Source organism: Colobus angolensis, unplaced genomic scaffold (assembly GCF_000951035.1).
Source record: "Colobus angolensis palliatus isolate OR3802 unplaced genomic scaffold, Cang.pa_1.0 Scaffold221, whole genome shotgun sequence".
Taxonomy (NCBI): domain Eukaryota; kingdom Metazoa; phylum Chordata; class Mammalia; order Primates; family Cercopithecidae; genus Colobus; species Colobus angolensis.
In genome coordinates this window covers 4,015,725-4,032,029 of record NW_012115389.1, presented here as the reverse complement: position 1 = coordinate 4,032,029, position 16,305 = coordinate 4,015,725, and the positions used below count along the sequence as shown (strand labels likewise).

The window sequence follows — 16,305 nt, the reverse complement described above, 5'->3', positions numbered from 1 at the left end:
GTTCTTAGTTTAGAGTAGTTATACTATTATTTTAACATTCCTATTTAATGGTATGCTTAATACTGCAGAGAAAGGTGGATATGGATTCATAGCTACAAAGCAATAATCTTATGATCAATGTTCATTTAATTTCAAATACAAAGTTAGACATTCAGAGTTTAAAAAATTAATGAACAGGCTGGGTATGGTGGCTCACGCCTGTAATCCCAGCACTTTGGGAGGCCGAGGCAGGCGGATCACGAGGTCAAGAGTTTGAGACCAGCCTGACCAACATGGGGAAACCCTGTCTCTACTAAAAATACAAAAAGTATCCGGGTGTGGTGGTGGGCGCCTATAATCCCAGCTACTCAGGAGGCTGAGACAGGAGAATCGTTGAACCCAGGAGGTGGAGGTTGCAGTGAGCTGAGATTGTGCCACTGCACTCCAGCCTGGGCCATAGAGTGAGAGTCCATCTCAAAAAGAAAAAAATATATATATACACACCCATAATATATACAATATACTATATTATATATTATATATACTGTATATCATATTTTATATTTAGATATTTTTTATATATAAATGAATAAACAGGGCATCTGCTCATGAATGCTCAGGCAGTCTGCCTGAATGAAATCTCCATTTGCAGGCAACACACTCTACAGTAATGGCAGGACTGTATCAGGCATGGTTCCTAATGCCCATTTCTGTAGCAAAGTCACCAGTGATTCCTAATTGCCAAAAGTGTATTTTTTGCGTTAATCCTGCTTGACCACGGCTGTCATATCAACCTGTTGTCCACACCCTTTTCTCTTGGCCTGAATGAAAATGCCCCTTCCTAGCTCCTGGGCCACCGGGACATGATAGTCTCCATCATCTGTTCCTTATCTCTAACCATTTAAGATTAGTGCTCCCCAAGGATGTCTGTTAACCCATTTTCCTTCCCATTCTGCCAGTTTCCCTTGGGGAATCCACACTTCTGGTTTCAACCATCACCTAAATGCTGTGTCCTGACCCGCATCCTCATGCTCCCAGGCGATTCTCAGTTCCAGACCTGGGCACCCAGCTTCCTGCAGATACCTCCTCAGTATCTTGCTTTTCTTCCTGCCTCCTCTAAGGCATTCTCAATCCAGCTTCCAGAGGAATCTTCCTAAAACACATCTGACTGTGTGAGCCACACACTGTAGCCCAACCTGACAACTTCTTTTCTATGTTAAGAAAAAGTGTGGCTGGGTGCGGTGGCTCACGCCTGTAATCCCAGCACTTTGCAAGGCTGAGGCTGGCAGATCATGAGGTCAGGAGATCAAGACCATCCTGGCTAACATGGTGAAACCCCATCTCTACTAAAAATACAAAAAATTAGCCGGGCCTGGTGACAGGCACCTGTAGTCCCAGTTACTCGGGAGGCTGAGGCAGGACAATGGTGTGAACCCGGGAGGCGGAGCTTGCAGTGAACCGAGATGGTGCCATTGTACTCCAACCTGGGCGACAGAGTGAAGACTCCGTCTCAAAAAAAAAAAAAAGAAAAAGAAAAAGTGCACACATTTTGACATCTGATAAAAGTGATGTTTTTCTTAGAAAATTGACTTCTAACTCTTTATAGAAACTTTGCCACAAGGTAGTCTAGGAGTCCCCTTGCTACCTAAGATTTTCATGGACATGCCCTGTCTGATCATAAAGTACTGTGTGCTGGGCACAGTGGCTCACGCCTGTAATCCCAGCACTTTGGAAGGCCCAGGCGGGCAGATCACTTGAGCACAGGAATTCAAGACCAGCCTGGACAACATGGTGAAACCCTGTCTCTACAAAAAATATTTAAAAAACAAAATGAACCAGGCATGGTGGAGCACATTTATAGCCCCAGCTACTTGGAGGCTGAGGTGGGTAGGATCGCTTAAGCCCAGGAGGCAAGGCTGCAGTGAGCTGAGATCATGCCACTGCATTCCAGCCTAGAGGACAGAGTGAGACCCCGTCTCCAAAAATAAATTAACTAATTAAATAAAGCCTTGTGAAGAATCTGCAGTGGAGCGTAATGTAACCCATAAATCCACTTACCCGGGCGCACACAAACTACAGTGTGTCCCAGTTCATTAGAGTGAAAATCAAGCAAGGGACCACCTCGGCGTGGTAGAGCCCCTCCCTTGCCCTCCAGACCCTGCTCTGTTCTCTGTGTCTGACCATTGACCAGCCATCACTCAGGCACTAGTCGAGAATGCCAATGTCTTTAGTTGTTGTAATTTTAGAAGCACGTCATTGCTGGACAAAGCGCCTACCTGTTAATTTTTTAAAGTAATGTTCATCATTTTGAACATTGTTTTCTTTCTTTTTTATTCAACTGACCCTCATGAGGAATTGAACTTGGTTTTCTGAACTGTGTTGGTAATGTTTGAAGGACATAAAAACAGTTGTCATAGGTCTCAAGTGATATAAACCACAGTTCTTTAGAAAATACCTTTTTTTTTACCCATTCTGGATTTTGAAGTATATACAGATCTCATACCTGAGATTCTTATTGATACGAACTGTTTCAAAACACATTGATAGCAGAAGATACATATTGTCTTCTAGTCAAGAGGGTAGGGCTATATTTAGTTTAAAACATTTTAATGCATTTTATTTGCTAAATACAAAATTATAATATTCTGTATAACTTTCCAAATTCCATGTGTCCTCCCTTTCCACCGTCGCTTTATATTCAGATGCTTGTCTCTCTAGCTTAAAAATTCATGACTTTGAGAAAATTCGTCTTCATGTTGTCTAAACTACTGCACCCCCACACGCTCCCTGTTAAGTGTCTGCATATCTGCGTCTTTCTGTTGTTTTAAAATTCAGTTCTCTGCCTGGGGAGTGGGGTGGTTTGCTTTAAAGCTGCTCCACTCTTCTCGGCAGAAAAAGCAATACTTTGTTATGAGGTAGAGTTTTAAGCCAAGCTTTGGCCAGGATCTTTCCCATTTGGGAGGAGGAGAGTAGGAACAGCAAGTGAGAAGAAAATTCTCCTTGAATTTTAGCTCATTAAAATCTTACCTTGTCCTCAGAGTGGTATTTACTGATTTAAGCATCTAGCACTTTTCCTTTCCAGAAAGAATTAACATCTACGATGCGATCATTGCTAAGCAAGGAGATTTTTGTGTTTTCTCTGTGGAATTAGCTGTTCCCCAGTTGCGGATGAGCACAGCCCACTTTAGAGTTGTGTGTAGATATGGAGTTGAGGGGTCGGAATGAGATTTCCAAGATTTATAGGTAATGAAAAGAACAGGTTGTATCAAAGACACCACATGTAGGAAACTAACTGTTCTTAGGGGACTTGTGTGAACCTGTGATCCTTGGCTTTCTCCAAAATGAACATTTCAGCCGTGTTCATATTAACTCCTTTTTACAGTTGTTTTACCATGTTTTGGTTTTGCTGCTATTCTGCCTGAAAATCTAGCAAAATGGTGTTTCTTATCTGCAGAACTGCGACAAAGCTTAACCATTTGCATTTCTCTTGAGGATTACTGTGGTTGAATTTTTGACAGTACTATATATAAATGAAGAAATACAATTTTTTATACAGATGTTTAAAATCCTTTTTCTACTAGAACACTTCTTTCTCCCTAAATATACCATCACCGGGAACTCTAGCTGTTTTTCAGATAGGTGAGGTCTGTCCCACACAGTGGGCTTGCTGGCCTGTATAATGGCACCATCACAATAGTGGCTTAAGGGACTAGATTGCTGGTGATATTGGCTGCACAATTCTTTTTTTTGAGACAGAGTCTTGCTCCATCGCCCAGGCTGGAGTGCAGTGGTACGATCTTGGCTCACTGCAACCTCCGCCTCCCAGGTTCAAGCGATTCTCATTTGGCTGCAAAGTTCTTAGTGAGGTTTAGTGGTATTTTGGTCCGGTGGCACAGAAGAATGGTTATTTAGGCAAGTGTGTTTTGTGTTTGGTTTTGTTTTTTTTTGAGACAGGGTCTTGCCCTGTCATCCAGGCTAGAGTGAAGTGGCTTGATCACGACTCACTGCAGCCATGACCTCCTGGGCTCAAGCGATCCTTCCACCTCTACCTCCGAAGTAGCTAGGACCACAGGCATGCCTCACCACACCTGGCTAATTTTTACTTTATTTTATTTTTGTAAAGACAGGGCCTTCCTATGTTGCCCAATCTGTTCTCAAACTTTTGGGCTCAGGCAGTCTTCCCACCCTGGCCTCCCAAAGTGCTGGGATTACCCAGCATGGTGGCATGAGCCAACATGTCTGGCCTAGGCAAATGTTTTAGTAGGGCTTTCTCTGGCTTTCTCTGTTCTTTTTAAGGTGATTAATACAGTAGATTCATACAGTCAGAAGCTGAAAAGCAGGGAATACTGTTTGGCTTATTAATGGACAATCAATGAATGTTAATACACTTTTCACTATTCACATGGTCAAATTGATCAAATATTTCCAAGGTGTTAACTTTTACAGTTGGCTTTGTCAGCTCTGTGAAAAGACGTGCATTTACATTTTGATCATGCTCCTCCTCTGTCAGGGGACTTGGATCTGCCCTTGATCTCGGCTTTTCTGTTCATAAACCCGGTAGGACTGTCAAAGGTTTGCTCCCATTATCATCGCTTGTCCCAAGATTTCTAAAAGGCATCAGCTGATGCACCCTTTTGCCCAAATAGTGTTAATAGTCCTCAGGCTGAGGAGCTGTCCTGGTTCTTCCACAGGATCTATAAGATCAGCCTGTAAGCTGAGAATGGATAAGGGTGTCTCCAGCATGTTTATTTGGTGGTTTGGTGGGGGCAGTGGCAGTGGGGATGCTTTTGTGTTTCATAATCTGCCCCTCTGTCTGTTTGACACCAGAGACTCTGTGGTTAGTTTCAGGACATCAAAGTCCACAGGAAAGACAGTGGGGGAAGGGACTGTCAGTCGCCCTCTTTCTGCCTAGGTTCACTAGGATCTCTAAGACTGGATTCACTAGGAGACACAGGACATACCGTAGAGCTATTTGTGTCTGAGATCCCCAGTTTCCTTGTCTGTTAAAGGAGCATAGTAACACCAATCTCACTCATTTGGAATATTCAATGAGGTAATACTTACAACACCTAGCTGACCTGTACAATTGTAGCTATTCTCTTCTGCAAGTCTAATATTCCTATTCACCCCTCGCTCCACATAGGGATCCAGTTTGAAATCATCAGTTGCTCAGTGGGGCTTGGGGAGCTATTCTTTGGTTAAAGTCAGAGCCAACCTCTTTGCCTACCTCTTTGTCTTAATGTCAACTTCCTACCAGACTTGTTCCTCCAGTACTGGATGATCAAAATGCAAATAGGATGGACACGATCAATGCGTTTTGTTGGAGTGGTTGCATTCTTTCTACTTTCTCAGGGCAAAAAAATGAACGGTTGGACAAGAGACTAACCAGGGCCTCAGAGAAAGTGAAATTCTTTCTCAAGCTCCTGAAAGTCCTTCCATGGGTATAGTAACAGTTCTATAGTGGTCTCATTATGATGGTGCCATTATATAGGCCAGCAAGCCCACTGTGTGGGCCAGACCTCATGGCCTTCGTCCTTGTTTTCCTCTTTTTTTTTCTTTGACACAGGATCTCGCTCTGTTTCCCAGGTAGGAGTGCAGTGGTGTGATCTCGGCTCACTGCAGCCTCTGACTCCTGGGTTCAAGTGATTCTTGTGCCACAGCCTCCTGAGTAACTGAGATTACAGGCCCCTGCCAGCGCGCCTGCCTAATTTTTGTATTTTTAGTAGAAACAGGGTTTCACCATGTTGGCCAGTCTGGTCTCGAACTCCTGACCTCATGATCCACCTGCCTCAGCCTCCCTAAGTGCTGGGATTACAGGCGTGAGCCACTGTGCCTGGCTGCCTCATCGTTTTTCTTGATATTATAGTTAGTGGTGAAAACATGTAATGATAATACTCCACATGCAGTATGTATGCTGAAGTGACTACCCCGAAGACATTTTTTAAGTCCTATTTTCTTTTCTTTCTAAGATATGATAATCATTTTCTGTTTGTATTAATACATGCTTGAAAGGAATTAGTAAAGCGATTCCATCCTTGTCAGCAGCTTGGAACAAAGCTGTGGATCTGGGATTGTGTTGAACTCATTTGACATCAGTGGTTAGTTGTGTCTTTATGCCTCAGATCAAACTGTGCGTGATTTTTTCTTTCTCCTTTTAGCTTCACGAGGCTGACATTGTGGTCCTAGGCTCACCTAAGCCAGAAGAGATTCCCCTTACTTGGATACAACCAGGAACTACTGTTCTCAACTGCTCTCATGACTTCCTGTCAGGTAAATGTCTTCACATTGGTGTTGAGCCACTGATTAGGTCAGATTGTTCGAAGAAATGTTAACCTTTTCCTAAGAGGGTATGTTTCTGAAATGTTAGCAGTCATCAACGTTAGTATATAGGGTAGGAAACTTAGACTGTAGGCTACCTGATAGAACCATGCTGTTGAGCAAAGAGAGACCAAGATGGCGGTTGAGGTGTCTGCTGCCACAGTGAAGTGCCCCCTACTGGCCTCTAGCAGTCAGGTGAGTTGTGACCTCAAGTAGATGATTTGTATGTGTGTGAGGTAAACTAGAAATAGCGGTTTTCACAGTCTCTTAAAAATTAGTAAAATCCTTTCTTCCAAAGAAATCTTTGTGGAATTTCGCTATGTAAAAGCAGATGAGCCGGATTGTCGGGAGGGATGGGAATAGGATCAGTCTCTGTGTCTCCCTGATTTCCCCTTGTGTTGACCCATGAAGCACATCCTTGGAGCCCCAGAGTCATGTCAGAACAGTATGAAAATCACCACTAGATACAGAAACTGTTTTGGGATTGGTCCTGCTATTTGATGGCATTTTGCCCAGGTATCCAGGGATACTCAAGACCACACCAGGCCCACTATGGGGGCAGCCCAAACAGTGCCCACAACGGGGCAGCCAGCGGCCCCGGGATCCAGCAGGAGCCGGCCCAGAGTAGGTTCCTTTTTCCAGTTCGTAGAAGGACTGAGGCTAAGAAAGCCTTGGACCACACCCAGCCCCTCAGCAAGTCCCTGAATGGCACAGGTGAGCAAGAGACGATGGCACAGGGAGGCAGAGGAGAGCCCCCCTTCCTGATTCCTTCTGGCTTTGGCCTCCAAATGTTCATGCAGAAGAGAGGATATGCTGAGCTGGGCTGGAGGACAGGGGCAGCTTTTACCCCTAAAGCTGGGCAGAACATGCACCAAGGTTGGCAGCCTCTGCTCTCCTTCACTTCCACTAGGACCATACTTGAGGTTGAAATCTTGAAACTTTGTAGGCAGTTCCATAAAAGCGTGAGCCCTAGCCAGAGGTTGATACTGACCCTCCTCTCTAGGAAATGTAGCTCCTGCCAGAATTGACGGATCAGATTAAAAACTCCTTGGGGGCTGGAGAGGGTGGAATGGATCAGAGTCCAAGGAAAGAGCCAGAGCTCAGCTCTCACATTTAGAGCTGTGGCCCTAGCGGCTCTTTTTAACAAACAGAAAGCATGTGCTAAATAACATTTTAAAAATATGTGTAGTTTCTTCATATAACTTTTTTTTCCCTGAGAAAAACAATGCCTAACCTATTAATAGTAGACAGGGCTTCCTCTGTTCAGAATCCCAGTTAGATTAGGAAAACCAGTTCCAACATTTGTTTCTTGTAAATGAATGTTGCTTTGCTGTAATATTTACTTGCTGTGTTTTATTAAAGTTTTCATGTAGGACAGTTTTGGCGCAGTCATGACTAGGGTTAGGAGTTTACTTTGATGTTCTCCTGGAATCCCTTTGAGCTCTGTGGTTACATGACAGTGACATATATTTTGTTAGTGAAAGTGCTTTATTTTTAATAAGGTTTCCTTTTAGGACCCTTATTTTTGAAAAAAGTATTCCCTGAAACATTAGATTTCAATGTAATGATTCTCTGGGGAAAAAAGACCAAGGCGTTACAGATGTTCCTCGGGCTTATGAGCAGATAAACCCATCAGAAGTTGAAAATATCATAAGTAAAAAATGGACATTTGTAGATAGGATGGGATGTGAAAACACAAAACAACATCCAAAAATGCTGGCAGCTTAGTACACTGCAGAGTATTGGTGGTTCGGCCATGTGATTGCATGCCTGACCAGAAACCGCGATTTGCTGTCACTGCTGCCCAGCGCCTCAAGACACCCTTGTTCTGTGTACAGCTAGCCTGGGAAAAGATCAAAATTTAAAGCGGTTTCTACTGAATGCATGTCCCTTTCCCACCATCATAAAGTGGAAAAATAGTAAGCGAAAAGGTTGTAAATCAGGGATGGTCTGTGTATTTCAAAATGATTCTGTAAGTAGAATTTATTTGAAATTTATCTGGCCCAACTCTAATAGTTTTCTTGTTGGTTTTTGAATGTCCAGTGTCCGGAATAGTACCTCACGCTTAGTAACCACTCTGTGAATTTTTTTTTTTTTTCGGAGATAGAGTCTTGCTCTGTCGTCCTGGCTTTAGTGCAGTGGCGCTATCTTGGCTCACTGCAGCCTCCGCCTTCTGGGTTCAAGTGATTCCCCTACCTCAGCCTCCCAAGTAGCTGGGATTACAGGCGCCCGCCATCACACCCGTCTAATTTTTGTTTTGTATTTTTAGTAGAGGTGTGGATGCACCATGTTTGCCAGGTTGGTTTCGAACTCCTGACCTCAAGTGATCCACCCACCTCAGCCTCCCAAAGTGCTAGGATTACGGGCGTGAGCCACCGGGCCCAGCTAACTTTGTGAATATTGAGTGTTTAACAAGTTAATAAACATGACTCAGAATTGTACTCTGCTTGTAGTTTTAAGTTAGTGGCATGTTTAGAAACATTTCCTTGAACTTGTCTCCTACTTAAAAATGGGGCTGATGGCCAGGCACGGTGGCTCACACCTGTAATCCCAGCACTTTGGGAGGCCGAGGCGGGTGGATCACCTGAGGTCAGGAGTTTGAGACGCAGCCCGGCCACCATGGTGAAACTCTATCTCTACTAAAACTGCAAAAAAATTACCTGGGCTTGGTGGCGGGTACCTGTAATCCCAGCTACTTGGGAAGCTGAGGCAGGAGAATGGCTTGAACCCAGGAGGCGGAGGTTGCAGTGAGCCAAGATTGCACCGTTGCACTCCAGCCTGGATGACAAGAGCGAGACTCCTCAAAAAAAAAAAAAAAAAAAAAAGGAAAGAAAAACAAATGGGGCCAACTAGGCAGTCATTGAGATGAAGATGAGGAATGCTATGTTGATGATTGATGAAACAGATGAACAGTTTCGGGGCGGTGCTGTCCATAATAGCACATTTCTGAATAGTCTACAAGTTTTAATGTTACCAACTTTTTTAGTATGAAAATTTGATCTAGGAATAATGGAGAAAGGTTTTTTTTCCCCTCTTTTTTTCATTATCCCACTACTGTAAAGAAATGAATAAACTGTTTTGAAATATTAAAAAGAAAAGAGCTCTTATTTAAACTTAAGATGAGAAGAAGGACTTTTAATAAACTTGTGGCTGGATGAAGGCAGAGTTTTATAATGAAATTTTTATTCTTACCTTCATGGTACAGGGTCCCTCCTCCTTCCCCCCGTAAAAATAGATGGGATGTTGTGATTTATGATGAGATAATTCTGTAGAGGCATTTTATGGACTACGTATGGAATCCTAGGAGAGATTTTCCTGATGGCTGATATCCCAGACACAGAGCTCAGAAAACAATTACACCCAGCTAGTTGGTTCTGTTCACTCTACTATTGCATGAGTCCAATGTTTAGATTTTAAAACAAGGAAATTTCAACATTCTGTTTTCTAACTATAAGGTTAACTGCTTTAAAAAAAAATAAAAAAGACAACCCAAAAAAACCTGTTTCTTAGAGAAAGTCTTGCTCTGTTGCCCAGGCTAGAGTACAGTGGCACGATCACAGCCTCAAACTCCTGGGCTCAAGCAGTCCTCCCTCCTCAGCTAATTAAAACAATTTTTTTGTTGTTGTTGAGGCAGGGTTCTCACTGTGTTGCCCAGGCTGGTCTTGAACTCCTGGCCTCAAGTAGTCCTCCCGCCTCCACCTCCAAAAAGTGCTGAGATTACTGGTGTGAACCACCAGGTCTGGCCTAAAGAATTTATTTCAGATGAAAGAAATACACACTGCTCTTGTAGTACTCTGCTTGCTAAACAGCAGATTTCATCATAAGCACAACCATTTTGTACCCTAAATATTAGGACTTACTGACGTACCAAATGGGACCAAGGAGAAGCTTTTCTTCTGTCTTAGGCTCAGAGAATAGTATCAAAACAGCAACTCTGTGGCTCAGAGTAGTTTATAGCATCATTTTAAGCTAATATATTTCTATTTAGTGTAGAAGAGGGCAAGAGCCCTGGGATGCTGGTGTGCCGGCAGCCCCCGAAGGACCTTGAGACTTTCCTTCATATGACTCTGAAGGGAGACATTAGAACTTACTGAAGGCTGGCTGTGCTGTGGCTCACGCCTGTAATCCCAGCACTTTGGGAAGCCGAGGCCAGTGGATCACTTGAGGTCAGGAGTTCAAGACCAGCCTGAGCAACATGGTGAAACCTCATCTCTACTAAAAATACAAAAGTTAGCCAGGCATGGTGGCAGGCACCTGTAATCCCAGCTACTTGGGAGGCTGGGGCAGGAGAATTGCTTGAACCCAAGAGGGGGAGGTTGCAGTGAGCTGAGATCATACCATTTCACTCCAGCCTGGGCAGCAAGAGCAAAACTCCATCTCAAAAAGAAAAAAAAAAAATGTAGTGGAAAGAACATGGACTTTGGAGTCAGGATTAACCTAACTCAAGGAAAAGGGAGTTGTTTGTGTAAAAAAAATTCTTGGCCTGACGTGGTGGCTCATGCCTGTAATCCGAGCACTTTGGGAGGCCGAGGCAGGTGGATCACCTGCGGTAGGGAGTTCAAGACCAGCCTGACCAACATGGAGAAACCCTGTCTCACTAAAAATACAAAATTAGCCGGGCATGTTGGCTCATGCCTGTAATCCCAGCTACTCAGGAGGCTGAGGCAGGAGAATCACTTGAACCCAGGAGGTGGAGGTTGTGGTGAGCTGAGATCGCACTCCAGCCTGGGCACTAAGAGCAAAACTCCGTCCCCAAAAAAAAAAAAAATTCTTAATTGCATTGCACTTACAGGCTGTGTGACTTTGAGGAAATAAGATCTCTGATGAATTAATAAGATTCCCAATTTATTTGTGGGTAAATTGGGAGGAAGGCTGTTGGGAGTTATTCGGCACATGAGCTGGAATCATAGGCATGGCTATAAGCCTTCTAATTGGAGCCGAACTAGGTCAGCCTGGTAATGACTGAGATGCTACCTTGGGGCAGTTCCTCTTTGATGGTAGCTGCTGATAAATGCTTGTCCACTTCCTGCATTCCTCCCTCCACTTCCTTGTTGCCATGTCACCTGCACACAAAACAGCTTTCAGACTCCATCTTGGCCCAATTTAATTAGTTCTCAATATAATATATTTAATTTTTTGCTTTTCTTAAAAAAAAGTAAAGGTTCATGCAGCACTGTATAAATTTCCTTGTTAATTTGGTTTCAGTGGTCCAAATTAAGTTATTACTAATAGCTTATTAGTATCAGTTTACTAATATTTTAATTACATGTTTTTTATCATGTCTTACATTGCATTCTTTTAAAAACTAGTGATATGCTGTCATTTGACAGTAAGATTCAAATAATTTAAAGTAGGAGTGCAACTCTCGAGAACACTGTCACAAAAATTTTACCCAATGATATGTATTAGTCCATTCTCACACTGCTATAAAGAAATACCTGAGACTGGGTAATTTATAAAGAAAAGAAGTGTAATTGTCTCATAGTTCCATGGGCTGTACAGGTAGTGTGATGCTGGCATCTGCTTGGCTTCTGGGAAGGCCTCCGGAAACTCACAGTTATGGTCGAAGGCGAAGGGGAAGCACGTATATCTTACATGGCCAGAGCAGGAGCAAGAGAGAGGGAGGGCATATTAATCTGTTTTCACACTGTTGATAAAGACATATACGAGACTGGGAAGAAAAAGAGGTTTAATTGGACTTACAGTTCCACATGGCTGGGGAGGCCTCAAAATCATGGCGGGAGGTGAAAAGCACTTCTTACATGGCGGCAGCAAGAGAAAATGCAGAAGACGCGAAAGTGGAAACCCCTGATAAAACCGTCAGATCTCATGAGACGTATTCACTACCATGAGAATAGTATGGGGGAAACTGCCCCCGTGATTCAAATCATCTCCCACCGGGTCCCTCCTGCAACACGTGGGAATTATGGGAGTACAATTCAAGATGAGATTTGGGTGGAGACACAGCCAAACCATATTAGAGGAGGAGGTACACACTGCATACTTATAAACAACCAGATCTCAGGATAACTCACTATCATGAGAACAGCACCAGCTGGATGCTGGGCCACCCTTTCATGAAGGGCCACCCTCATGATCCTGTCACCTCCCACCAGGCCCCACCCCCAACACTGGGGATTACAATTCGACATGAGATTTGGTAGAGACACAGAACCAAACCATATCATGATACTCATTTTATTTATTGCATTTTACTTTATATCCTACAAAGTCAATATATGTAACTCAAAAACTGGCTACCAGTGGTTTTTTTTTTTTTTTTTTTTTTAAGTTCTACCTCTACTGATTTCTGATTTTCAGCTGTTCCTGATTTTAAAACCTCGCATTTTGGGGGTAATTTGTTCTCCTAGATGGGAAGAAAATATTTCAGGCTGTGGGCTTGGAGAGTGGTTTTTTGATAAGTAGGATGCCCTTGGCCAGACTCCTTAGAAGCTGAGATGTTTCCACAGAGCCAAGATGGCAGGAAGGCTGAAGAGTTTGCTATATCCCTCCCACTGCAGTGATTGTTCTGGCAAAGTTCCTAGGGTGGCCTCAGCACTGCTCATGTTAGTGAAAGGGTGGTTCTAATTTCCGAGGAAGTCATGATAACACTTTGGCCTTAAATTTTCTTTTTGCAGAAAGTTTGGTTATCATTAGAAGAATGGCCATCTTTTAAAGTGATTCATTGACTTGTCCCTGGAGAAATCATGAGTTAGATGAGTGTTTACTGGGAAGTGGAAAGACCCATCCACGGTTTGGGATGAGATCCTTTTTGGACTGTGATCCCAGGCTATTACCCAGGCCCAGACTGTAGACAACCTTCAGATGGAGTCCTGCCTCTACACAGGCGGGGAGTGAAATAATGATTCCCTTTCTCAATTTTCTATAGCCATGAAATTTATTAAAAATGTATATCTGATTCTGAGCTGCCAGTCTTATTGCTTCAGATTCTCTGGATTCAGAACTTATTTTTATGTTATTTTATTTTTTGAGACAGAGTCTTGCTCTGTTGTCCAGGCAGGAATGTAATGGCGCAACTACAGGCCCACTGCTTCCTGAGCTCAAGTGATCCTCCTGCCCCAGCCCCCAGGTAGCTGGGACTACAGACACATGCCACGATGCCCAGCTAATTTTTGTACCTTTTCTAGAGACGAGGTTTCATCAAGTTGCCCAGGCTGCTCTCGAACTCCTGGACTTAAGCAATCCTCCTGCCTTGGCTTCTCAAAGTGCTGGGGTTACAGGTGTAAGCCACCGTGCCCAGCCTCAATGCAATCTTAAAAATGAATCAGAAAATCTGAGTCCAGGCCAGAGTTATATATAATTAAGAGAGTGTGGGTTTTAAGTTGTGTTTTAAAATTGTGTTGTTTTTGGTTGAGCCTGGTGGCTCACACTTGTAATCCCAGCACTTTGGGAGGCTGAAGTAGGCTGATTGCTTGAGCTCATGAGTTCGAGACCAGCCTGGGCAGCATGGTGAAACTCTGCTTCTACAAAAAATACAAAAATTAAGGCCAGGTGCTGTGGCTCATGCCTGTAATCCTAGCACTTTGGGAGGCCGAGGCTGGCAGATCATGAGGTCAGGAGTTTGAGACCAGCCTGGCCAACATGGTGAAACCCTGCCTCTACAAAAAAAATACAAAAACTAGCCAGGCCTGGTGGCATGTGCCTGTAGTCCCAGCTACATGGGAGTCTGAGGCAGAAGAGTCTCTTGAACCCAGGAGGCAGAGGCTGCAGTGAGCTAAGATCACACCACTGCACTCCAGCCTAGGTGATAGAGCAACAGTCCATCTCAAAAACAAAAACAAAAAACAAAAATTAGCCAGGCATTGAGGCATGTCCTGTAGTCCCAGCTACTTGGGAGGCTGAGGTGGGAAGATGGTTTGAGCCTGGGAGGCAGGGGTTACAGTGAGCTGAGATGGTGCCACTGTACTCTAGCCTGAGTGATCGAGCCAGACCTTATCTCAAAAAAAAGTATTGTTTTTAAGTACTTGTAATTTTAATTGCTTGTAATTAAAAAACAGTAACTAAAAAGATCAAAAGTTAACTTTGCAGATAGTGAACCTTAGCCTACTGTACATAAAAATCAGAAGGCCAAGGCAGGAGGATTGCTTGAGCCCAGGAGCTCAAGACCAGCTTGGGCAACATAGTAAGACCCCTGTCTCTGTAAAACAACTTAAAAATTAGCCAGGTGTGGTGGCACACCTTTGCAGTCCCAATTACTCAGGAGGCTGAGGTGGGAGGATTGCTTGAGCCTGGGAGGTCAAGGCTGCAATGATCATGATCACATCACTGCACTCCAGCCTGGGCGACAGAGCAAGACCCTGTCTCAAAAAATAATAACAGTAATAATCAGAAAGCAACACTGTATGTGAATAAAGTCACCTTACCTAGCTGCCGGTGGACAGCCTTTGGTGTTTCAAGAACTTAGTTTTTATTCATTCCTGCTTTCGATATTTGTTGACTGTGAGCTTTGGGCTTATCCAGGGTCCATGAAGAAGAAATGGTTCTTCCTCATCTCAGGCTTTTGTTATTTTGGGGTGTTTTAAATTCCTCTGCCATGGTTACTCAATCCGACTCTACTTACCCCTCTCTTCCACAAATTTCTCAAATGTCATTCGTGGTACTCTTTTAACTCTTATGGACTTATTTGCTTTTAACATATATTTTACTCACTTTGCATGGACTTTTGACTAGAAATAGAGGGTAGTGTTGTGTGTACCACCTGCCATCTTGAGCTAGACCCTTTCAAAGAGTTGGTTTTGTTAATTATATCTTCCTATGTGGCTCATTATGCTTGTTGAAATTTGTGAGATGGTTTAGACCAAGCGTGTCCAAACCACAGCCCGTGGGCCGCATGTAGCCAAGGATAGCTTTGAATGCAGCCCAACACAAATTCATAAACTTTCTTAAAACATGAAATTTTTTTTTTTTTTTGCAATTTTTTTTTACCTTAGCTCATCAGCTATCATAGTGTTAGTGTATTTTACGTGTGGCTATGGCCCGAGACAATTCTTCTTCTTCCAGTGTGGTCCAGGGAAGCCAAAAGATTATACATCCGTGAAAGCTTTAGATGTACCAGGAATCATATAGCTTTTCAAAATAAAATATCCACACTTTTGCTAAGTTCTGTGCTACGTAAGTGACTGAAACGATACCAGGACTTATTTATCTTGTAAACTTGGAAGTGAAATATTCTTCATTCACAAGGGTATTTGTGATTAAATTCTGGGAATATGCGTTTATAAGTTAATACCAGCTTCTGGAATGTTACTTTTTCTTTTTTCTTTTTTAGATTTTTTGAGATGAAGTCTCACTCTGTTGTCCAGGGTGGAGTACAGTGGCATGATCATGGCTCCCTGCAGCCTCCGGGTCCCAGGTTCAAGCAATACTCTGGCCTCAGCCTCTGAGTAGCTGGGACTACAGACGTCTGCCACCGTGCCTGGCTAACTCTTTTTTGTATTTTTAATAGAGACGGGGTTCACCTTGTTGGCCAGGCTGGTCTTCAACTCCTGACCTCAAGTGATCCACCCACCTCGGCCTCCCAAAGTGCTGGGATTACAGGCGTGAGCCACCGCACTCAGATGCTTTTTCTTATTTCTCCATCACTTACAATAGAGGAAGGAGACAGGCCCATTTGTTTTGTGTAGTAGTTGGACAAGATCTTAAGTACAGATCTCTAGTGATTAAAACAAAACACAGCAAATCTCTCTCATCCTCTAGACTCTTGGCTTTTGCCTAAATATGATTCATAAAGCTGAAGTGTTTCTAATCTTTAAATAATACCCAAAGGATATGATTATATGATTACCCAACACCCTAATACAATTTAAGAGTAGAGTGATCCAGAGAAGGAGAAAATAATGTCTTCAAAAATGTTGCTATTAGAAATATTTCTTTTCTCTAAGGGAGGATGCAGGCTAAAGCATTTTACATGTGTGTTTACTTTTATAAATTTTCTAAGTGAGGGTAGAATTCTTTTTTTTTTTTTTTTTTCAGATAGTTTCACTCTTG

The 16,305-nt window shown here is 43.1% G+C and overlaps 1 protein-coding gene across 1 annotated transcript in view; it reads left to right on the top strand.

Moving 5' to 3' along the window:
• The window catches only part of MTHFD1L (methylenetetrahydrofolate dehydrogenase (NADP+ dependent) 1-like), a 239,925-nt gene that overhangs the window by 32,773 nt on the left and 190,847 nt on the right, over positions 1-16,305 (top strand). The window contains exons 8-10 of the mRNA XM_011943777.1: positions 6,138-6,269; positions 13,967-13,982; positions 14,442-14,451. Of these exons, the coding sequence (XP_011799167.1) occupies positions 6,138-6,269; positions 13,967-13,982; positions 14,442-14,451 (158 nt within the window). The remainder of the gene's footprint in view (positions 1-6,137; positions 6,270-13,966; positions 13,983-14,441; positions 14,452-16,305) is intronic.